This window comes from Macrobrachium nipponense, chromosome 5, assembly GCF_015104395.2.
Source record: "Macrobrachium nipponense isolate FS-2020 chromosome 5, ASM1510439v2, whole genome shotgun sequence".
Classification (NCBI taxonomy): Eukaryota; Metazoa; Arthropoda; class Malacostraca; order Decapoda; family Palaemonidae; genus Macrobrachium; species Macrobrachium nipponense.
Genome location: NC_061107.1, coordinates 58,884,302 through 58,909,758, shown reverse-complemented (window position 1 = coordinate 58,909,758; position 25,457 = coordinate 58,884,302). Strand labels below are relative to the sequence as shown.

Here is a 25,457-nt window from a genome sequence, read left to right as displayed (position 1 = left end):
GGCACGGAGCGGAAGACTGGCGAGAGTCGCTCAGGTGACTCCCGCCAGGCCAGCGATCGCTCTCGTAGCGAGCTGCAGACTACCAGGGTTGACATGACGGTCCCAGAGGCTAGGAAGAGGTTCCCTCAATCGCAGGAACCAGCCTCGGCTGGTTCCGGCGGTTCGACGCGCTGTGAGGACAGGTACCGCTCCCACCGCGACAGTGGCTCTGCAGGTCTCCGCAGGTCTCCTGACCGCCGCTCCCATTGGGACTGGGCGGGTAAGAAGGCCAGCAGCAGCTCCTCCGACACACGGGAACGGAGCCGCTGTTCTTGGTCGAGCCGCTCTCCCTAGGAGAGCTGCGCAACCAGGCCTGCAGCTCGATCGCCACCGCGGGTTGGCAATCACCTGCAGCCCCCCAAGCACACCGGTTCTACGGGTGAGCGAGGGGGGAGCGTCAGGTCTTCCTCTCCGGTTCCTTCAACTTCCTCGGGTTACACTGGGAAGGGCGAGTCAACACGGAGCGATCGGTCCCACCACGACGCCCTATGAGCCAGGCACGGTCTTAGGACCGACCAGGTCGTACGCGCAAGTGGCAGGAGGAGACCAGGAGGGGTCTGTCGCTGTTCCTCCTTCTGAAGGAGGAGGTTCTCGAGAGGCGTTCTCGAAGGGGCTTGACGGTCCTACTCCTCAAGACGCAGTCACTCCCAAGATCCAGAGGTCGTTTGCAGAGGTTATTGTTAGCACAACGACCTCAGGGAAGGATCGCCACTCCCACCTTCTGAGCCCACGTCCCGGCTCGAGTCGTTTTGGGGTCCTAAGAAGGAACCCAAGACGACGGTGGGTCTGCCGTGATCAGAGCTGGCCGACTCGGTGCTAGGCCAGGTGGACTCGCTTGTCTCCGGACAGGAGGGTTCGCTACTGTCTGGTAGATCGTCCAAGCTACTTCCCCCACCTCTACTGTGACAGAGGAGGTTCTACTTGCCTATGGAGGATCCGATGCTGCCCAAACAGGTTAACCCAGAGCTAGCTAGGGTAACTCTGGGGGTGTTTCTTGCAGCAGAATCCTGTCGGAGAACCTGTGGTTCTCGCAGCAGGAGGCACTTGCACTGGAATCCACCGCCATGGCGGCTTTCCAGGCAGTCTCCTGGTTGGACCTGTGGTCCCTCACGGTGTCCAAGGTCGCGGCCACCTCGGGAAATAGCACTCCTGAAGGTGACCCGGCTTTCGGGAGGCTGTGCCAGTCTGGAGGTAGAGCCATCTCTTACCTCGCCCACCAGACGGCAAACCTGTGGGCCAACCTGGTACTTCGGCGTAGGGACGCAGTCTTTACCCAAGTGACCCAGGGCGGCTGGGCGTGAGGCGGGCACTGGGTCTTCGTAATGGACCAGTGCGGAGTTCCTCCTCTCTTTTCCCAGGAGAGATGGTGGACGCTGAGGTGGAACGACGGCGCACTGATGACAGTGACTGTCTGGTACACCAGGCAGTCTCGAAGGCGTCCAGGCAGCCTCAATCGACTGCGGCCAAGCCCAAGAGCCTGGTTAGCGTTTCCTCGGCTGCTAAGACGATCGCTTCGTCGAAGTTCGGGGGATAGACTGCCTTCGACTTCTGCCAGGGGCAGTCGCAATCAGCCCTCCTCCCAGCCCTCCTTCCCACGAGGAGGAGCGGGGAAGAAGTTGAAGAGAGGCGGGAAACGCTAGGGACGGCGTTCCCCCTCACCTGCTGCCGGAAGTGGGGGGGTGCCTGGCGAGCCATTGGGCAGCATGGCAGCACTACAGAGTGGAGACCTAGATAGTAGGCGTCTTTCGGGAGGGGTATCTACTACCCTTCGAGTCTCGGCCACCCCTCACCTCCAACCCGGTCCATCTTCAGACCTACGTTCCTGGAACACCAAAGGACGTAGCCCTTCGACAGGAAGTCCAAGCCATGCTGAGCAAGGGAGCTGTGGAGATTGTCAGGGATTGGTCACTGGGCTTCCACAGCCGTCTATTCCTGGTGGAGAAGTCTTTGGGGGCGCTGGCGCCCGGTGATGGATCTCTCTCCCCTGAACCGATTGGTTCGCCAGTCTCGGTTCACGATGGAGACAGCACGTTCTGTGCTCGACTCTGTAAGGGAGAACGATTTCATGCTTTCAGTGGATTTGAAGGACGCGTATTTCCAGATACCCGTCCATCAATCCTCCAGGAAGTACCTCCGCTTCATCCTCGACAGGACGGTGTACCAATTCAGGGCACTTTGCTTCGGTCTCTCAACCGCCCCACAGGTGTTCACGCGAGTGTCCACTCTGGTGTCTGCTTTGGCCCACTCGTCAGGGATACGTCCTCTGAGGTATCTCGACTACTGGTTAGTTCTGGCGAGCTCCTGCTCGCAGTTGCTACAGGACAGGGATCGACTCCTCGAGTTCTGCCGCAATCTGGGGATCGTGGTAAACTTTGAGAAGTCCGACCTCGAGCCCAAGCAGAGGATTAAGTACCTGGGTATGCTGATCGACATGGTAGCAGGGTGAGTCTTCCCCGCAGACTCGCGGATCAGCAGATTCAGGGAGGCAGCCGACCAGTTCCTGTCTCGGCAGGAACAGTCAGGTCAGCAGTGGCAAGTCGTGATCGGCCACCTGTCGTCACTCGAGAAGTTAGTCCCTCACGGGCGTCTTCACCTGCAGGTTCTTCAGTGGAGAGTAAAGGAGAGTTGGTCACAGGCAGGAGACCCACCGTACTTCCCCGTGTCGCTCACGGAGGAGGTGAGGCAGGACCTAGCCTGGTGGCTGGACGACAGGAACCTCTTAAGAGGAGTGCCGCTCCGCACTCCCCTCCCCCCCGGAGATGTTGCTATTTTCAGACGTGTCTACCGAGGGATAGGGCACACACCTGGAGGAGTTGCTGGCTGCAGGAGTGTGGGATCATCATGACAAGCACCTTCACATCAATGTCCTGGAGCTCAATGCAGCGTTCCTCGCTCTCCAAGACTTCCAGGACCGCTTGATGGGACACTCGGTGGTGCTGATGTGCAAGAACACCATGGTAATGGCATCCGTCCACAACAAATGGGGGTCCTAGTGTCCCTCCTGTTGCACCAGTTGACGCTGCAGGTGCATGAGTGGGCCGTGGCTCCACTCGCCTAGAGCTGTCAGCCGCTACATTCCAGGCAAGAGGAATGTAGTAGCAGACAAGCTCAGCTGTTGGGATCAGGTGATAGGGACCGAATGGTCCCTACACCCAGACGTGGCAGAAAGGCTCTTCAACCTGTGGGGGTGTCCAGTAGTGGATCTGTTCGCCACCCGGCACAACAGGAAACTTCAGGTTTTCTTTTCAGCCGTGCCGGACCCATGGGCAGCTGCAGAGGACGCTCTTCAACACCCGTGGGACAACCTCTTCGCATACGCCTTTCTCCCGTTCTGCTTGATTTGCAAGGTGGTCAGCTGAGTGCGGGCCACCCCGAATCTCAGGATGATCCTGGTGGCTCCCAAAAGGCCCCAGGCCATTTGATACCCGGACTTGCTGGCTCTGCTTGCAGAAGCACCGAGAGAGATTCCCCCTTGGCACAACCTTCTCGTCCAGCCACACGTAGAACGGTACCTCTTGCGAGCGAGAGGCTTTTCTTACCGAGCAGCAACAGAGATGGCTGGGCACATCAGACAGTCCTCTGCAGCTGTGTACCAGGTAAAGTGGGCTGTCTTCTGGTTGGTGTCGTAGAGTGGGGCTATCTCCTCTCAGAGCCACTCTTCAGCAGGTAGCGGATTTCCTCGTGTTTCTTCGCCGAGAGAAGCTCCTCTCCGTCCCCACAGTCAAAGGATATAGAGCCGCCCTGGCCCTAGTCCTGAAACTGAGGGGAGTGGATATCTCGAATTCATTCGAGATCTCCTTGCTAATGAGGAGCTTTGAGAGGTCTTGCCCACCCAGGGAACTGAGGCCCCCGGGGTGGGACGTGACTCTCGTCCTTAGGAGTCTGACTCGAAGGCCCTTCAAGCCACTCCGAGAGTCGTCAGACAGGGATCTGACCCTTAAGACCCTCTTCTTGCTGGCCCTGGCATCGGCGAAGAGAGTAAGGGAACTTCATGGTCTTTCCTTCGATGTCAAGCATACCAGGGGGATGGGATCTGTGATGCTCGATTTCATCCCAAACGTTCGTTACGAAGACTCAGAATCCTTCGATCCTGACGACCGGTTCGAGTCTTATCAATCCTCTCCCTAATGGACTTCACCGACAATGATACGGATGAGATGCTGCATTGTCCTGTGAGGGCGATACGGCGCTATCTGAAGAGAACTTGGCACCTCAGGCCTGAGTGTCGACGCCTCTTCGTTAGCACCGGGGTGACCAAGAAAGAAGTATCCAAGAACACTCATTCTTTCTGGCTGCGTGAGGTGATCAGGAGGGCGTACGAAGTTGATGGTAGCGACGACATCCGTACCCTTCGTCCAAGAGCCCACGAAGTCAGAGGTATTGGTCCTTCCCTTGCGTTCCGTAAGAACTTCTCTGTGGCGCAGGTCCTGAAGGCAGGGGTCTGGTCTAACCAGACCACCTTCACCTCCTACCTTCAGGATATTGCCCACAGGTCCTTGGTACACTTTTCCTTGGGAACCCATGGGTGGGTGCTCAACACGTTGTGTAGCTTACCCAGCACCCGAGCGGACAGAACAGCATCGCATCCTGTGTGACTGCATGAATGGATGAGGGAATGAGAGTGTGACTGGCTTCTCTTCCCCATCTTTTTCTCCCCCTCTACCTGTGGGCAGAGGAACGTGGTCGTCACTACGCTGGAGCAGGATACGTTGCAGGTGAGCGACTCGACCGAGCCCCATCCTATCCTTTTCATTAGGGATAGGAGCGATATCCACCACTTCCCCCAACAAGGGAGGGGGGGGAGTGGAAGCCAACAAGAGACAAACCCATGACTTCATATTGCCTTTTGCAATAGGGACGAGTTCTTGCTTGCTAGTTTTAAGAGGTACACTTGCCTCCCTCTTATTACTTGGGTCCAGAGGTCTGACCATTGATCCTGCGGTACATAGCCCGATCATTGGGCAGAGACTAGGATCCCTCCCTCTGCTCTTAAGACCAGGGAGGGAACCAAGGTTGGGCAAACACCAGTCTGTTCTTAAGGCTCAGATTCCTCCCACCAAGAAGTGAGTCTTCCTATTGTAAAGGACCGATGGTTTGTATTCGTATCAGAACAAATAACAATTTGTCAAAAATTGTATTTTGTTCATGCCACTTACCTGACAGATATATATATAGCTGTATTTTCTGAAGTCGACAGAATTTCAAAACTCGCGGCACACGCAGTGGGCGGCCAGGTGGTAGTACCCATTCCCGCCGCTGGGAGGCGGATATCAGGAACCATTCCCATTTTCTATTCATATTTTTTTCTGTCGCCGGTCGGTAAACAACTGTTTACAGACCTCTGCTCAGGATTTTTTGGATTTGACTCGCTTTTTTAAGTATTCTGATTGGTTTTTTGGTATTGAATTGGATTGTTGAATTGGCATGCGCGATAGTGGACCGTTTTTGACTTTGGATTGGCTTTTCTGTAAACGTGATGTCTGGATCAACAAGTGCTGTGAGTTTCAGTGTGTGTGTGAGGACTGATTGTAAGGTGAGGCTACCGAAAGCATCGGTAGACCCCCACACAGTATGTATGAGTTGTAGGGGGCATAATTGTTTGGTGGATAATTGGTGCAATGAATGTGAGAGATTGACCGATGATGATTGGAGAGTATATGAGTCCTATCGCCTTAAATTGGAACGCGATAGGATCAGGAGGTCTTCCTCCAGGAGTGGTTCTACCAAAGGTAAGGCTAATATCTCTCCTGTATTAACACCTGTAGAGTTTGCATCTCCTAAACCTGTGTTGCCTTCGGGCTCTGATTCTGTGTCGGGAGAAGCTAATGCTCTCTCTATTATTTTGGAGTCTCTACGCACTCTGGAGACCAAAGTGAAAGCCTTGGAAACTGGCTCGGTGCAAGTGTGTGATCGTGCCCTAGTGTTGTGGAGGGGGCGTCAGATCGGCCCCATAATGCCTCTAGGCCTATACCTCTATCGGACTCCCAAGACTCGGAGATGTATGTCGAAAGCCGCAAGAGGGTTACGGGGGCTCCCCACCGATCTGGCGTCCCCTTCGGCAGGCCTTGTTGCAAAGTCCCAGGCTGCCAAGGAGCGCGCACGAGCGCGCGTCCTGAAGGATGCTTTTCGTCCTCCGAAGCGTCCTCCCCGCGCAAGGGGTGGAGCGCTCGGAAGACTCTCGTCCTCTGAAAAGGACGTTTCGTGTTGAGGACGCTTCACGTCCTGTATCGCCGCTTTCGTCGGAGGATGCGTATGACGCTTTCCGCCTCAAAAAAAGGGGTAAGATCTCCTCCGATGAGGACGCTGGGTTGCGTGTCACAGGCGCGTCTCCTTGAGAAGCAGGTAGCTGTACCTGTGAGAAGGAAGGAGGCGTACCCCTCGCCCCTCGTCTTCTCGCAGGATCAGTCCTGCTTCCTCTGTTCGTTCCTCTCCAACGAAGAACATTCTTTGTCCCTTCAGGACCAGCTATCGACGCTTATGGCTCAGAGGACTCGCCCAGCAGCAGTCGAGCCTAAGCGGAGGAAGGACCTTAGACTGCCCGTCAAGAGGACGAAGCAGTCTCCTTCTCCCTCTCCTACTTCGTCTCGTTCGCGATCGCGTCTCCTTCGGCGATTCGCCGATCTCGTTCGTCCTCTGGGAAGACGTTGCGTCAAGACGCTTTTGAGGACGCTCGGCAGGACGCTCACGACGTTCGACAGGACGCTCGTCAGGACGCTCGTCAGGACGCTCGTCAGGACGCTCGTCAGGACGCTAGGCGGACGCTAGGCAGGACGCTAGGCAGGACGCTAGGCAGGACGCTAGGCAGGACGCTCGACGCAGGACGCTTGTCAGGACGCTTGTCAGGACGCTCGGCAGGACGCTTGGCAGGAAGCTTGGCAGGACGCTCGGCAGGACGCTTGGCAGGACGCTTGGCCAGGACGCTCTTGCCAGGTCGCTCGACAGGACGTTCAGGACGCTCTTCAAGACGCTTTTGGGGACTCCGACCAAGAAGTCGTACCCCAAGACGCTAGTTTGCGCGCACATGCACGTATTCGGCTACATGTCTTCCCTTTCATGTAAGAAACGTAAGGACGCTTCTCTGGCAAGTGAGGCTGCCTCGGGTGTCGCTAAGGACGCTCGTCCTCGTCAGGACGTATACCTGCTTCAAGTGGTAAGCGCCATAAAGAAGACGGCCTGAAATAAGGCTTCATCCAGTAAGGATAGGGGTCCTTTGATTAAGACAAAGACCCGACATTAGTACGCCCTCTCCGGACAGGCGGTCTCCTCCTTCCGTTTAGAGAAGAAGGAGAGCTGAGTAGTTCGGCTGACTCGGTTGAAGAGGAACCTTCTGCTGCCCCTTCAATCTCAGATTATAAAGTTCTCGTGCGGCTGTTGCGTTCGTCCTTCGAGGACAAGTTTCAGCCTGCAGCTCCCAAGTCTCCTCTTCGCAGTTTTCATCCTCTAAGACTGGTAAAACCCCGGAGTTTGTTGAGATGAAAACTTCGCTCTCCACTAAACGGGCGTTCAAGAAAACTCAAGATTGGATGGTTCGAAGGAGAGATCAAGGCAAGACGACTTTCGCTTTGCCTCCAGCTAGACGTCGGCGGAAAAAGGGGGTATTTGGTATAGAACCAAAGAAGAAGTAGGGGTTCGTATCCCTTCTTCAGCTCGAGGAGATTTCTCCAGCTTGGTGGATTCGCAGAGGAGGTCTCTTTTATCCACTGCTAAAGTGACCTGGACCTCTACGGAGACGGACCATCATTTGAAGGGTCTGCTCCGGACTCTTGAAGTTTTCAACTTCCTTGACTGGTGCTGTTGGGAGTTCTGGATCTGCAAGCGAGAAGCCCAGAATCTCTCAGTCTGGGGGAGCTGTCCAGCGTGTTAGCATGTATGGACAAAGCCGTCAGGGATGGTTCCGGAGGAGATCGTCTCTCATTTTGGAACGGCCTTATTGAAGAAGAGAGCTTTGCTGTGCAATTTCACAGCTCGTTCAGTGACTCCAGCTCAGAAAGCGGATTTGCTTTTTTCTCCTCTTTCGAACCATCTCTTCCCCAGACTTTAGTAAAGGACCTGACTAGCAGTTTGCAAGAGAAGGCAACGCAGGATCTCTTAGCCCAGTCTACAAGACGTTCGCAGTACCTTCAACTTCTTCAGCTTCTGGTTCGCGACCGCCGAAAGCAAGGTTAAGGCCCTCCCTTTTCGTGGGGCGGGCCCCCTCCCCCCTGAGAAGCAAGCTCCTCGAAGGGAGAGGGTTTTCAACGAGGAAGAGCTTCCTTTAAGTCAAAGCCTTCCAAGTGAGAAGCATGTCCTTCAGACACCAGTCGGAGCCAGACTGAAGTTTTTTGCGGGAGCGTGGGGGAGAGAGGGACACGGACTCTTGGTCCCTCAAGATCGTGGAGCAGGGGTACAAGATACCCCTTTTTAGATCTTCCTCCTCTTTATACGACTCCCAGAGAACCCTTTCTCCATCCTATCAGGGAGAGAAGAAGCAAGTGTTATTCGATCTTCTTCAACAAATGATCGAGAAAAGAGCGGTGGAACAAGTCGCGGACCTGGGGTCTCCAGGTTTTTACAACAGGATTTTCCTAGTACCGAAGCAGTCGTCAGGTTGGCGTCCAGTTCTAGATGTAAGCAGGCTCAATCTTTTCGTGGAAAAAGACCAAATTCACGATGGAGACGCCTCATTCTGTTCTGGGAGCCTTGAGACCCGGGCGACTGGATGGTGTCCTTAGACTTGCAGGACGCGTACTTTCACATCCCGATCCACCCTCGTTCAAGGAAAGTATTAGGCGTCTTAGACAAAAAAGTGTTGCACTAGTTCAGAGTATGTGTTTCGGCCTGACCACGGCTCCAATGGTGTTCACTGTAGTCATGAAGAATGTGGCGAGGTGGCTACACTCTTCGGGGATAAGAGTTTCCCTGTACCTCGATGACTGGCTGATCAGAGCGTCGTCGAGAGAAAAGTGTCTGAAGGACTTGCAGTTCACTTTAGCCCTAGCAAAGTCCCTGGGACTTCTTGTCAAACCTCGAAAAGTCGCATCTGACCCCGACACAGTCCATCGTGTATCTGGGGATTCAGATGGATTCAGTGGCTTTTCGAGCGTTTCCGTCCCAGGAACGTCAGCGGCTAGGTTTAGAAAAGATCTCGGCCTTCTTAGGGAAAGAGACTTGCTCAGGCGAGGGAATGGATGAGTCTGCTGGAACCCATTTCCTCGCTAGAAAGGTTTGTTTCCTTGGGAAGACTGCACCTCAGGCCTCTCCAGTTTTTCCTTGCGGACGAGTGGAAGGCCAAGGACGATCTCAATGCCATATTGAGAATATCTCTTCCGATAAAGAACCATCTAAGATGGTAGTTTCGACCCTCAGAAGCTACAGGAGGGCGTGTCCCTAGTCTCTGAGCCCCCCGACCTAGTGTTGTTACTCCGACGCTTTCCATCACGGGCTGGTGGGGAGCCAACACTAGGAGGGGAACGGAAGGGTTTCCAGGTCTCCTGGAGAGGGGAACAGGTAGCCTGGCACATAAATGTCAAAGAGCTTGCAGTAATATTTCTGTCTCTGCAGTTCTTCGAAAGGAGTTTGAAGAACAAGATTGTTCAGGTAAACTCAGACAATACCACAGCACTCGCTTATTTGAAAAATCAGGGAGGAACACACTCCAGAACTTTGTTTTTCCTGGCGAGGGAGATTCTGCTGTGGGCAAGAGAAGAAAGGTGACAATCCTGACGAGGTTCATTGCAGGAGTGCAAAACGTCAGGGCGATCTTCCTCAGGTCCGTTCGGGACAACCAATCCGACCGACGGAATGGACCTCTTGAACAAAGACTGTGTCCGGAACCTGTTTGGGAGGTTGTGGGGGACGTACCTCTGGTCGACTTATTCGCGACGTCAAGGACCAAGAGACTTCCTCTTTATTGCTCCCCGGTCCTGGATCCAGAAGCGATCGCTGTAGACGCGTTGCTTTGGAATTGGACGGGTCTAGATCTGTACGCCTTCCCACCATTCAAGATTTGGGGGAAGTCATGAGGAAGTTTGCGGCCTCAGAAGGGACGAGGTTGACCCTAATCGCTCGATGTGGCCAGCGAGAGAATGGTTCACAGAGGTCATGTCTTTCCTGTAGGACTTTCCAAGGACATTGCCCTGGAGGAAAGATCTACTCAAAACAGCCTCACTTTCGAAAGGTATCACCAAAACCCTCCTCCGCTCTGGGTCTGACCTGCGTTCAGACTATCGAAAAGTTGGCCCAGAAGCGAGAGGTTTTTCGAAAGCAGCTGCGAGAGCAATCGCAAATGCAAGACGTGCTTCCACAAGAGCTGTTTACCAATCGAAGTGGGCTTCCTTCAGGGCATGGTGTAAAAAGGAGGGAGTTTCCTCTTCCTCGACCTCTGTGAACAGATAGCTGATTTTCTGCTCTTTCTCATGAATAGTGCAGAAATTAGCGGTCCCTACCATCAAGGGAATTAAAAGCATGTTGTCAGCGGATTTTAGGCACAGAGGCCTTGACCTTTCTGACAACAAGGACATTCATGATCTTTTAAAATCTTTCGAGACTTTCGAAGATTCCTCAAATGAGACCTCCGTCATGGAACCTTGACGTGGTTCTTAAGTTCCTTATGTCAAGCCCTTTCGAAACGCTTCAGGCAGCGTCTCTTCGAAACTTGACAAGGAAGGCTCTTTTCCTAACTTCTCTTGCGACGGCTAAGAGAGTTAGTGAGATTCAAGCGTTTAGTAATTTGTTTAGTGGGATTCAAACAGGAGACAATTGCGTGTCTGCTCTTTGAACCCAACTTTCTTCGGCGAGAATGAAAATCCTTCGAATCCTTGGCCGAAAACTTTCGAGATCAAGGGTATGTCAAAGTCTGGAGGGCCAAGAACCAGAGAGAGCCCTGTGCCCGGTCAGGGCTCTCAAGTTCTATGTACATAGAACAAAAGAGGTAAGAGGTCCCTCAGGTAATCTCTGTGCTCTGTGAAGAGACCAGAGTTACCTTTATCTAAGAATGCTGTTGCTTTCTTTCTGAGGGACGTTATTAAGGAGGCTCATTCATCTTTCCAGAAGACTGATTTGAGCCTCTTACAAGTGAAAAGCTCACGAAGTTCGAGCTGTCGCTACCTCTCTTGCCTTCCAAAAGAATATGTCAATCAAGGACAAATTCTTGATTGCACCTTTTGGAGGGAGTAAACTCCGTCTTCGCCTCACATTACCTAAGGGATGTTTGAGAACGATTTATGACGACTGTAATTCACTGGGGCATACGTTTCTGCGGACACAGTCTTGGGGTGGTTCCGGAAGTAGCTCTTTCCCTATCCCTAGTTAGGCTTAGGTTAGTCTTTATTTGTTGTTGTGTTTTTTAGGTTGTGGTGAGTTATGTGAAGATCTCCCATCCTTTAGTTAGTTTTAAGGGTTTTTTTGAATAGTTGGTCAGGTGGTGGTCAGTTGCTTCGTTGCCCTCATATCTATGGCTCGATGGTCTTGTCACGTTGAGGTCTCGTACCCGTTGACAGATCATCCAGAACTCACCAGCACTACAGGTCTCCACCTGGCTGGCAACTCTGATTTAAGCTAAAAGCAGCCTTAAGTTGACAGTAATCACAGAGTCTACTTTGCTAACAGGTGAGGAACCAAGATGTATATCATCTACTTAATTTAAGTTTCCTAAAAAACAAAAAAATCCTATTCTGTCTCTTCCCACCATCCGAAGGTGGGATTCAGCTATATATATATCTGTCAGGTAAGTGGCATGAACAAAATGTTATTGTTATTATACAATTAAGTTTGTTCATACTACCTGGCAGATATATATAATTAAATTGCCCGCCCTCCTCCCCTCAGGAGACAGTGGCATTAATAAAATATGAATAGAAAACAATGGGAATGGTTTCCTGATATCCGCCTCCCAGCGGCAGGAATGGGTACTACCACCTGGCCGCCCACTGCGTGTGCCGCGAGTTTTGAAATTCTGTCGGACTTCAGAAAATACAGCTATATATATATCTGCCAGGTAAGTATGAACAAACTTAATTGTATAATAACAATAACATTTTTTCTTAACTATACAAACCTAAGGTCCTTTACACATAGTCCCACCTCATGCCACCCCTCACTCTGCATTTTCCTTGGCCTAAAGCAAAGTAGTTCTTCACTCCCAGTCGCGCGGCGCGCGTACTGTCGGACAAGCAGTTAACTACCGAACTCCCTTGTTTGAAGCTTACGACTATTCCAGCTGCCGCAAGTTACCTTCCTATTGTAAAGGACCTCAGGTTTGTATAGTTAGGAAAAATACAATTTTCGACAAATTGTTATTTTCTTAGTAATAGAAACCATAAGCTTTTATTCCAGCCCCAAACCAATCCCACATATGTCTGTTGCTGAAAGTAAAAAGTGAATGGTGACAGTAGAGGTAAGAGGGTAGTACGGTAGGTAACTTCCACCCACTCACTTGTTAGTTTGTTATATTTTCATATGTACTTATATTAAGATATTAGATAAATTGCAAAATTAATTTCCAGAGTAAAGGGACATGCTCCAAAATCTCACAGTGAGGATCAAACTGAGGAACCTCATCTTAAAAAGCCTTGTACTAATAACACAGAACCTTCTTCAGAACATCAGTCCATGAACTTTACGAAAATGTCTGACTCAGAAGTAGTGGACTTGAGTAGAAGCTCAACGGAAATGTTTAAAGGTAAGTTGAAGCCAGACAATATGAGTAAACTTTTTAAAATAACCAATTTGTTCTGACACGGGATACAAACCTTTCGGTCCTTTTACAATAGGAAGGTTACTAGCGGCAGCTGGATAGGTCGTAAGCTTTCGAACAAGGGGTTTGGTAGTTAACTGCTTGTCCGACAGTGCGCGGCGCGCGACTGGGAGGTGAAGAACCACTTTTGCTTTCAGCCTGCTGGCGTGTGGACGTGTGTATCAACGCGCTCTGCCCGCTTCGTCGTCGTTTGTCATACGTATGGTTGTGTTTTCTCTTTCTGTTTGCAATTGTGAAACTGAAATTGTAAGTACAATTATTCATTTTTTCATTATTATTGAAGTGTATTACGGATCATGGATTCTCCGCGCCCTCCTATTACCCGACGACTGTGCCCCGGTACTGAAGGGCATAAATGCGGGAAATTCCGCAGTTTCCCCGAAATTGATCCGCATGTATTGTGTGCTCGGTGCCGAGGGCGGGAGTGCTCTCACGCCGAGCCCTGTGTAATTTGTGAGAATTGGTCGGAGGTGCAGTGGGGCTTGTATGAGGGTAGGAAGAAGCGAAGGCCTGCCAAGGAGTCATCGGAAAGCTCTCCCGTGACTCCCTTGGTGACGGATACTTCATCTTCTTTCCTGCCCCCTGCTCAGCTCCCGCGTATGGCACCTTCCCCTTCGGGGGGTTTTCCAGGTCCTTCTCCTCACCCGATCTGTCGAGTGTGGAGGAGGGCGCTCGGTACCCCGACGTTCAATTTTATTCGGGGTCTTCTGTTCGTTCGGGGTGGGGCTCGTCCCCCCCCCCCTCGTGTGAGGAGAAACCCCCCCTAATCACCCGACTGTTGCTTCCGCAGGTGCTTCTGCCACGAGGGATGACCTTGGTCAGGTGTGGGCGTCTTTGGGCTTGCAGGGCGTGCCTAGTGTCCAGGGGCTGCTGTATCATTTGGCTGGGTCTGCTGCGGTCACCCATGGGACGGTGACCACTACGACGACCACCTTGTCGACTCCAGGGTACGCCGCCCCCCCTCACCTGGTGTATTCTCCTCATGTGGTGTAAGTGTCACCTACAGCCGCTGTGCAGGGTCCGATCGCTGTACCGAGGGGGGGGGGTGGGGCGTGCGCCGCCGCCGGGTTTGCGTGCTGCCGCGACCAGACTTTCGCTGCCTTAAGAGCTCGCCCTGGACCTGCCGCCAGTACCGAGGATGTCGCTGGCTGTTGCTCCGCCTCCTGTGATGCCTGTGCCGCCTGCCGTACCTGCCCAGACTGTGCTGACCGTTCCTGCTGTTCCTGAGAGGTCCACACCTGCTGACGTCGTTCCTGTTCATGGTGGTGCTGCCCCAGACGTTGGTCTGTCCTGACAGGTGCGTCTGGGCCCTGTTGCTTCGGCACCAGCAACCCCCGGCTCCGCCCTGGATGGCAGACTTAACGTCTGTCAGAGGAAGCTGACGAAGAAGATGGAAGGTGGGTCGGTCGGTCCGATTATTAGTCGTCGTACTCTGTCACCTCCTCCCCCTTTGACTTCCAAGGCTTCACAGCCGAGGAAGAAGAAGGAAGCTGCCTCCTCCCCACCTTAAGAAGTCTCCTTTGGGAGCTTCTCAGGTTCTTCCACTGGTCCTCCTGCTATTTCGGGAGCAGGGCCCGTCTCTTCTTCCACAAGGAAGAAGACTACGGGGACCAGAGGGGTACTAGCTAATACTGGTACTTCCTCGCCTGGTGTTAGGGGCTCTGCCGCTACACCAGGTTCCGTCTCGGCCTCTCGTTTGCAAGAGGTACCGAGTGTACGGTCGCTCAGCCAAGAATCAGAACGCCTGAGCTTGCTCAGCACCAGGTTCACGGCACACAGCTGAAGGCTGGTGAGAGCCGCTCAGGCGACTCTCACCACGGGCCAGCTCTCGCTCTCCGTAGCGACCAGCTGGCTACCCGGCCCGTTGACGTGATGGTCTCTGACCGGCCACGGGCTGAGGCTGGGAAGAGGTCCCCCCGATCGCTGGCGCCAGCGGTTCGACGTGCCGTGAGGACAAGCACCGGTCTCACCGTGACAGTGGTTTCTGCAGGTCGCCACAGGGAACGGATACCATGCCCCGTGCGCAGTATTGCTTACAGATTCCGTAGTCTGGCATCACGAAAACTGCTTTGCCTGCTACGACTTGTACAACAGGCTACCTGTTCGTTCGGTAAGTTACCGCACCTCTGCTTGTTCTATGCATATTCAATGGAATGGAATTATTTACACTACTTGGTTGTTTTAAGTGTTTAAAAAAAAAAATAAAGAAAGAATAAAAGCAAAAAACTTACTAATAATAAAATAAAAGACAAATTAAACAAAATTTTCTTTAAATTAAATAACATTAATTAATCAACATATGTAAGCATAATGTTCAAAGATTTTACTCGAAATTGACACATTCCTTGCATTACAGACGGACCAGTCTGTTAAGCATGCTGCACTCTCCACCTTCAAGATCTGGGTTGGAGGTTTTGGACGGAACGTAGGGAAAGCTAAGCCGTATATTCTACCTCAAGATATGGCATGCCTTCCCAGCCCGGGAAAGCTTGACCGGATAACGTTGGCCCAAAAGTCGCAGCACCAGTTATCAAATCAATTCAAGATTCAGTTATGGAATGGCAAGAGGCAGAGTTGCCGGACCTTGGTTTGGAAGGAGTCTCACTTGAAGTAGTGAGGATTTGCCCGTTACACTAGATATGGGTACAGGTAACAGTGTTAATGAGGCTAGCCTAGTTGGTCACCGGGGTCTTTCCTCGAGTGACTCTGATTCTTCCTCTCCCTTTACTTCCAATTCCTCATGGGTTCACAGAGGTTTGCCCCTTCCAGGTCGCATTCCTTCTCTGTGATTCCTAAATTAAAGAGAAAACCTTCGGGTAAAACCTTGCTTAAAAAGCAAATCAGAGACAAAGCCAAGGCCTGGGCAGGTGCCAGAGGTTCATACACATATTAAACCTAGGCTGAGATCTCTTTCTAAGTCTGCAAATCCAAGGCCTCAAGGAGGGAACTCTTCCCATTGCCCCACAAGTCCCCTTCCATCAACGTCTAGAGATCGGATACCTCATGAGGTACCGTAGGGAGGGCAGGAAGGTTCCCCTTTAGTCGGCCAAGACCTGTTCAACACGAATATTTTAAAATCATGTCAGTGGTCTTGGTAGCTTAGTCAGTGCAGTTGCAGCAAGGTTTGGAAGTGTTTTAAAAGTTTAGGTGCACAGGACTCCCTGATTGCAGGTCTCAGACAGGAGTCGGCAGTTCCGGCACCTCCTAGTAACTTGGTGCAAGGTCAGAGCATGCCTGACGGGTCCACGCTCCCTCCGTTCCACCCTGGTAATCCTTGGAGGGTGGTGAACTTCGCTCCGTTTGTCAACGGGATGTTGACTGTAGAAGGTTGTGGTACACGTAGACTTGAGGATTTCGAGTTCTTCCCCGAAGGGTTACGGCCACCATTTATAGGTTATGTTAGGCTTATGGAGGCAGCTTCTGATTAGGGAGGATAAGGTCTCCAAGGGGACTGTTATCCTTTTTAGCAATCAGGCTCAGCAAGCATGGATACGGAGCCTAGAAGAGTGGAACTGCTCAAATACTAAGGTAACAGCATTTAAAAGCCCTTTCACGATGTTTACGACTGATGACTGGGAACCCCTTACCTTTTACATCAAAGGTAGCAGGACTTGCCCTTCAGGCAGTGACTCGGGAAGAGCCCCAGCTTAGCGAGACAGATCCCCACATCATTGCTACTCCCAGGTAGGGAGAATTTGTGGAAGTTGCCGGCTACATTCTCGGTAGGCAAGCTTAAAGCCAAACTGTGCAATCAACTTGTTTAGTGAGCTCCTCCCTAGGCTGTCAGACGCACTGATCCAAGCCAAATTTGATGCTGGGACACGTCTTGCAAGGTCTCTTAACTCCCTGGTGATGACGGAGACGGCGGCTCTGGAGTACGCTCATGAGCCGGTGTTTAAGGTCATTGCGGAGTTGTTACTTTTGAGCATGCAATGTGACTCGTGCGACTTTGCGGTTACTAAGAGAAATTGCAGGAAGCATGTTCTATCCGAGCTACGATTAGGCACGAACCCAACAAGCTTCTGGCTTCCTCAATCTGGGTGCAGATCTCTTCCCAGCTTCGGCAGTAACGAGGTTCAGGACGAGGCATCACGTTTTAATCAAAGCATCAGATTGCGTGGGGCATTCCTTTCAAAAGGAAATGAGAGTCTTCTTCCTCCAGTTTTAGGGCTAGGAAGAGGCAAAGAAGGTACCAACCTTTCCAAGTTCCGCAACAGCATCCTGTGCTACAAGCTGTACCAATTCAGCAAGTTCCCCAGCCTTTGTCTTCTAAGGCTCAGCCTCAGCAACAGCATCAATTTGTCTTCCTTTCGCCGTCAGCTAGCCAACAGGTTTCCCCCACTGTATTCAGTGTCGCCTGCTTTTACCGCCCGGTCTATGAGAATCTGGGTCATTCAAACCTTTTACCAAGGTTGCTAGGGTGGCAGGCTAGTAGGCCCCTTTCGTCAGCATGGAGGAACCGGAGCCCAAGGGCGAGCTAGAGGTGCATGGTCAGGAAGAGGAACCCGACCCTCATCATCTTAATGAAGTTCCTCAGGTAGGAGGCAGGCTGTATCTCTTTCGATATCGTTGGGGGTTCAGCAGCTGGGCGGAAAGCATAGTATCCTGGGGCCTAGGCTGGGGTTGGATCAAGGGTCCTCCTCCACCCATCACCTTCTATCAGCAACCAACGCAAGGTTTGTTGATGGATTACTCCAGGGACCTTCTCCAGAATGGGAGCAGTCTCCAGGACAAAGAACTTGAAATTTAGGGTCGTCTATTCAGTGTCCCAAAGAAGGGGACCGACAAAAGGAGGGTGATCTTTGACTTGTCCCGTTTTAAACTTGTACATTCGTTGCGACAAGTTCTAAATGCTGACCATCTCTCAGGTATGGACCTTAACTTCCAGTAGGGGCGTCACCACCTCTATAGATCTTACAGATGCCTATTATCATATCCCCGATAGCTTGGCACTTCCATCCATTCCTGGGCTTCAAACTAGGGAAAGAAGCCTATTCCTTCAAGGTAATGCCCTTCTGGGCTGAATATAGCCCCAAGGGTTTTCACGAAACTGGTGGAGGTAGTGGTGCAGGAGCTAAGGTCTCAGGGTTATGGTGTGGCGTAACTAGACGACTGGCTAATCTGGGAGATGGTCAAAGACAAGTATATGAAAGCCACGGACAAGGTCATTTCTTTCCTGGAATATATAGGGTTCAAGATCAACAGGACCAAGTCCTGATTGGCCCCAGAATCCAAGTTCCAGTGGCTAGGTATCCATTGGGGCTTGGATTCACACAATCTTTCCATTCCATCAGGGAAGGGGAAGGAGACTGCCAAGGTAACAAGCCAATTCTTAAAATGCAAAAAGGCTTCGAGAAGGATCAGGAGACGATCCTAGGCTCGCTCCAGTTTGCCTCAGTCACAGACGTTCTGTTGAAAGCCAAGCTCAAGGACATCAGTCGAGTTTGGCGTTCAAAGGCCAATGCCAAGTGTCGCGACAAGTTCGGCCGGGTACCTCTGATTCTCAAGAAACGTCGACGTCCATGGGCAATGGCTGAAAATCTAGCCAAAGAGTTACAGTTGCAGTTCCCTCCCCCGTCCCTACTGGTGCATACAGTCGCATCACTGACAGGTTGGGGAGGTTATTCACAGCACGAGGAGGTTCAGGAAACTTGGTCACCTCAGTTTAAAAAGCTTCACATCAACATCCTGGAAGCTATGGCAGTGTTTCTGACCTTAAAGAAGCTCCGCCCTCCGGAGAAGACTCATATCAGGTTGGTTCTCAACAGTGCGGTAGTGGTACACTGTATAAACAGAGGTGGTTCAAAGTCAAGTCATGTGAACCACGTGATGATAGCAATTTTTTCTCTAGCTGACAAGAACATCTGGCATCTATCAGCTACCCATCTGGCAGGAGTCCACAATGTAGTAGCAGACGCACTGTCCACCCGGTCAGTCCCCTGGAGTCAGATGGTCACTGGACCAGGAATCTTTCAAGAGGGTTTGCAGGAGAGTACCAGGTCTGGAGTAAATCTGTTCGCTACAGGGGCAAACCACAAGCTGCCTTGTTACGTAGCCCCAAAATCTGGACCCTCTGGCATACGCTACGGACGCCCTGAGTATAGATTGGAACCAGTGGAGGAAGGTTTATTTATTCCCTCCAGTGAACCTTCTCCTGAAGGTGCTGCACAAGTTGAGATCCTTCGAAGTTCAGGTGGCTCTCATAGCTCCTCACTGGCCCAAGAGCAATTGGTTTCCCCTTCTCCTGGAACTAGGTCTTCGTCCTCACCCTCTCCCGGACTTGAGGCTGTAGCAACAAGTTCAAACGGTGACTGTGTTCGATTCCTCAGGTCTTCACAAAACCCTATCATTATGGATTTCATGAAGTTTGCAGGTAGGAGAGTAGGGGACATTGATCCACCAGAACATTTTGTTCTTGGAGTTGACAAAAGAGAATCTACACTTCGCCAGTATGATTCAGCAGTTAAACAATTGTCTACATTTCTCAGGGAATCAAATGTCAAAGTAATGACAATGAACGTGGCTATAACCTTCTTCAGGACTTTATTCGAACAAGGCTTGGCAGTTGCCACAATAACAACCACTAAGTCAGCTCTGAAAAAGATTTTTCTTCTCGGGTTTGGTATAAATCTAACCGAGTCTTATTTCACCTCAATCCCAAGGGCATGTGCACGCCTGCGGCCCATTCACAGGCCGTCGTCAGTGTCATGGTTTCTTAACGATGTTCTCAGGTTAGACTAAAACAGACAACTTCAAATGTGATTGCCAAACCTTTTTGCATAAAGCACTGTTTTTATAAAGTCTGGCTGCAGTGCCAGAAGTCATCTTTATCTAGAGGCCAAGGGCATATAGAATTCCTTTCCTCGGGTGACGTGTGCTTTCACCAAATAAATACTTTATGGCTAAGAATGAGAACCCTTTGGTAAGGTGGTCCCCATGGAAGGTTGTTCCGCTTCGCAACATCCAACTTTATTTCCAGTTAAAACTCTTAAGGACTATCTAGAACTCTACCTTTTCCGAAGGACCCCCCCCCCCCTTTTTCATGTGGGGGGGTGGTGGTACATATCTCTAAAGGGCATTAGGCAGCAGTTTTTGTATTTTATCAAGAAAGCCGGCCCAGGGTCATTTCCCAAGGTGCATGGTATTCGGGCTATAACAACTTCAGTAAATTTCTTCAAATAGATGAACTTTAATGATCTGAAGAAGTATGTATACTGGTTGGAAGTCGCACTGGGTTTTGCCAAAAGCATTACCTTAGTCTTTGGAGGATCTTAAATATCATGCAATAGCTGTAGGGAGATCAGTGTCTCCTGCTACAACATCAAATAGAGTACTGTCCTTGTGTCATATGAATATTTTTCCATTATGCCAGCATTATTAACATTCTACCTACCGCCACCCTGATCCCAACTCCTTGACGAGGTGGGGGGTGCTTAGGGATCCACTGCAGAGAGAGTATGCCCCTTTACGCCTAACTCCTCTCTGCTATGGATCCAACTGAACATTGGGACCTTTAACTCCTTTACTCTCCTCCTTATAAATTTTCCCCTTTCCCTTCTTCTTCTTTCGTTGACGACCCTGGCATGGTTTTGGACTATTGAATTGACAGCTCTTTTAACTTGATGGAGGGTGGAGTGGATGGCATGCCTCTCCACCCGTAAAAAACTAGAGTACCTGACGTGGTTGAGCGAGGGGAAATTTTTAAGTCGAGCCATGCCCACAGTGCTGGGTCCGATCTCATGGGACTGACGACCCTTAAGGCACTGTGGGTATGGCGTATATCCAGGTGAGGGACCCAGGGCAGTTACCAGTGTGTGTAACGGCATTGCCCCTCCCCCGTTGGGTTGCCTTTTTGGTGAGAGGGACCTCATCCTGATGAAATTTGTTTAATACTATATATGGAGAATAAAATGAACCTCACAACGACTTATGGCATGGCAATGGACTGTTCTCAGGATAACACAAATAATGAATCAGAGTGGTATTAAGACATTATTACCATACAAATAAACCCAAAAGAAATAGATATCGCCAGGACCCTAACCTTGATTTCACTTTGATTCTCTCTTTGGGTGGAGTCAAACTGGTCAAGGTTTTTGAACTTAGAAGCTGACAAAGAGATATCTTTATTAAAATTAGAAAATTACCTATTGAATCGATGCCCATCGCAAGAGATGAGCATAAGACAAATTAAAAAAAGGGAATGGTTGGTTGAAACAACAACCAAAAACCAATCGGAAAATTATCAATGTATAAAAAATATAGTAAACATAAATATAAAAGTTACAAGGCATGATACAATGAACAGTGTGGCAAGGCACAGTAGTAGTACCAAATCTTGAGGATGAAACATTAGAATAGATTAAGGTACTTTTAGATTCATTAAAGAAAAGGTACAATAATGTTGAAGACTGCGAAGTATATGAGGTCCCAAGCAGGAAAGACAAAAGTCAAACTATGAAAATAGCCAAGATAAAGTTCAGTGGCCAAACCTACCCTTAAAAATTAAAATGCTAGGATTAAATAGGGAACTAAGACCTTATGTTCCTAAACCTATGCAATGCAAGAACTGTTGCAAATATGGTCATACAGCAATTAAGTGCAGGAATATTTATAGATGTGCCTTTTGCAGCTCGCAGGACCATAAAACACGCTGGAACTGTGGCAACCCAAATGCGTAAATTGTGGATTAGAACATCATGCCAGATCTAAATTGTGTGCGTTCTATATCTACAATACAGAACTTAAATTATTACAAGAACGAACTGGAATGACGATAAGAGAAGCAAAGTTAGAACTGAAAGTGAGAGGATTAAATGACCCAGCTAAGAAATAGGTATGCAGACACCTCAAAGTCAAGCAATACCAGAACTGAGACAATTGATAATAATAGAAATAAAGAAATACCACCACAAAAAATACAAGATGAAAAGAACTAACTTCAAACATACATAATATTACGACTGTGGAAAATCGATTTAGCTCTTTATCGGAAATTGAAATAGATAATGACATAGAGGAAAACAAAGAAGAATTAAAATCACAAGAATGTGAAAAAACAGATACTACTCGAAAGAGGCAACTGGATAAGACCCCACCTAATTCCACCAAACAAGTCTGTAAAAAGATAAATAACCCACCAATCTCTCCGAAAGCTAAAGTTCAGAAACAAAACACTAATATTCCACTGTCTCCCATAGTACAATAGTACCTCTAGGAACCGAAATCACAAAATTCAGATGAAATGGAAAAACCAAAATACAGGTCACTACAGTGAAAACGAAGAAATTCAACCATCACCAATTATAGGCACCACCACGGAAAAAACAAGGAAAAAACAAAAAAAAAAAAAAACACAAAAAAAACTGAGAAACATGAAGATAACATGCGGCTGCAGTAAATGCTTTATAGCAAGATGCCACAAAAATAAGACTATAACTAAAGACAGCCTAACCAACACCATAAGAATTTCATGAGGAATAGGAGTAAGGAAAAAACAAACATCAAATCTCATGAAGAAGGTTGTATGTGTATTGAACACTTAGAATATTACAAAGAGAAACACATCAGTGTTGTAGATAATATTCTAAAGAAAATCAAATGGAAAAATCAAATCAAGATAGTAAAAAAAGTAACAGTTAACGAAAGTAAGATTCAAACTACAACAAAAAATGAATCAAGACCTACAAAAATACAAATTAACTTATAAAAAATTTTAAGAAAATATCAGCTTTAATAATCTAGGTTAATTTGACCACTTATATTCAATCGTTTATATAATTACAATGGAATATAAATGGATTGTTAACGAGAATGCACTTAGGGAAGTCCAACGACTTATTAGCGAACATGACCAATGATTACGTATATGTATACAACACATAGGAAAACGTGTTCCAAAAATAGGTAAATATCTATTAGCTACAACATCACAGGAAAATGAAAATAATTTAGGAACAGCAATATATGTCCATAATAAAATTATATATGACAAATTAGATATAGATTACACTGAATTGCAAATTTCAGCAATAACAATGAAAATCGAAAATAATGTGTTTGATATAATTAACTTATACAATCAGCCTAATAAAAAGTATGATTTAAACACTTACAGAAAATAATAAAAGAGTTTAAGAATCCAATATTAATTGTAGGAGATTTCAATGCGCATAACTCAATATGGGACTATAACAACATTACTCCAGATAAAGATGGAGCAAAAAATAGAAACTTAATGAACGCTAATAATCTTTGTTGTCTGAATGACAGCGAAGTAAATACATATTATTCCAGAACCCATGGAACATTTTCCACAGAGATGTCACCCTTTGTTCAACAAATATAGTTGACAGACTAGATTGGAATATATGTGATGACTCCTACTCAAGTGACCATTTTCCCATAATAATATCCTTATTAAATAATGAACCAAAACCATATTCTCCACATTACAACATGCAAAAAGCAGATTGGGACATTTTTTACTTTCATACCGATAAAATACCGCCCTATGATTATTTGAGAAATCACAATGAGACGAACGATTTCATTGTGTCCTTCATTAAAAAGGCAGCAGACAAAGCTATTCCACATTCAAAACCCCATAATAAAAAACTTAAAGTCCCCTGGTGGTCAGATGATCTAACTGAATTAGTACGAGAAAAACACTCTCTAGCAAGAAGGTTAACTCTAAACAGAAGATTCAATAAAGTTAATAAATCAAAACCATTCACAGAAGAAAATATATTAAAAATGACAATTTTACTATTAGAAATAGATGTATTAAAACCTTTATATAATAAAATATCAGCCAAATTTAGAAAAGAAGTAATAAAAGGTAAAATAATATCTTGGAGGTCCTATGTGTCGGAAATATCAAGCGAAACATCCATTCAAAAAGTATGGGAAAAATTCAGAAAAATAAATGGAACAAACATTAGACCACCCAGACAAGCTATATTAGATAATGGAAATAAAATTTTTAGATCCCTTCGAATAAGTAACATACTTGGGGCAAGTTTTGCCAAAATAAGTAGTGACGAAAATCTAGACAAACATTTTAAAAAAGTAAAAAACAAAGCAGAGTCTATTATACTTAATTTTGAGACAAAGGAAGATATATATTATAATAAAAAGTTCAATATGGAAGAGTTAGAATATGCTCTCTTGAACAGTAATAAATCTGCCCCTGGAGGAGATGATGTTTGCTTTGAGATGATTTGCCACCTAGCACCTTTGGCAAATCATACTTATTAAAATTTTACAATCATTTATGGCTCCAAAACTGTTTCCAGACAAATGGCGAAATGCAATAATAATTCCTATACCTAAAACCAGGAAAAGATGAATAGTAATGTGAATAATTATAAGACCTATCTCATTAACAAGTTGTATATGCAAGTTATTGGAGAAAATGGTAAATGCACGACTTACATGGCACATTCGTGAAAATAAAATTTTAAGTCCTACACAGTTTGGTTCACAACGTAATAGGTCTACATTAGATTCTCTGTGTAGTTTGGAAGACCATATACGTAGAGGGTTTGAAAGAAAACAAATTACAATAGCTGTCTTTTTTGACATTCAAAAGGCATACGACACTACATGGAGGTATGCAATATTAAAATCTTTACATAATAATAATATCCGCGGCCATCTTCCTAAATTTATTAAAAACTTTATGACTGACCGCACTTTTCCAGGTGAGAATAGATAATGTTTTTCCATATTTACCACTTTGAAAATGGAGTACCACAAGGTACGTCCTTAGTGGTACTTTGTCACATTGGCAATTAACAACATCAGTAACATGCTACCGGTCGGAATTAAGAGTAATTTGTATATGGATGATTTTGCAATATATTATACAGCATCACGCATAAAACATGCAGAAAGAATTATTAATAAAACTATAATAAAAATAGATGAATGGGCCTCATCAGTAGGATTTAGATTTTCCATAGAAAAAACCCAAGCGGTCATTTTTTATAAAAGTAAAATTTGGAAAAAAGGTGAAGCAGAATTAAAAATGAGAAACCATAATATACCAGTTAGCCAAACTGCAAAATTTTTAGGGTTAATATTTGATGCACACCTCAACTGGAAAGCCCATATAACTTACATAAAATCGAAATGCAAAAGAGCATTAAACCTAATTAAAAAACTTTCTCACACAAATTGGGGAGCTGATAGACATACTCTTACTATACTTTATAAAGCAACAGTGCTATCAATTATTGACTATGGAAGTGAAATATATGGGTCAGCTTCAGAAGCAGCGCTGAAAATATTTAGACCCAATTCACAACGAAGGCCTAAGAATATGCACAGGAGCATTTAGATCCTCACCAGTCTCCTCTGTACAAGTTGAATGCGGCGAACTGCCACTATCCCTCCATAGAGAATTCATAACCATGAAAAGTGGCATTAAGAATCAAGGCAAGTGATTCACCAACTAAAAGTCTATTTGAAGTTAAGGGATGTCTTTATAAACAATCATTCACCACCTTTCCCCAATTAGAACTAATAGACTGTTCGAGTCATTAAATATAAATATAACAAGTACCTCCAATAGTAAAGTTACCACCCCATTGGACTATGATTAAAGTAAAGACTTGCACTCACTTGAAATATTTTATCAAAAAGTTCTGTATATACCCCAGAACACCATAAACAAAAAACC

At 47.7% G+C, this 25,457-nt stretch overlaps 1 protein-coding gene across 1 annotated transcript in view; it reads left to right on the top strand.

Moving 5' to 3' along the window:
• LOC135215359 (uncharacterized) overlaps positions 1-25,457 on the top strand; it is a 519,194-nt gene that overhangs the window by 62,068 nt on the left and 431,669 nt on the right. The window contains exon 2 of the mRNA XM_064249919.1: positions 12,522-12,697. Within this exon, the coding sequence (XP_064105989.1) occupies positions 12,522-12,697 (176 nt within the window). The remainder of the gene's footprint in view (positions 1-12,521; positions 12,698-25,457) is intronic.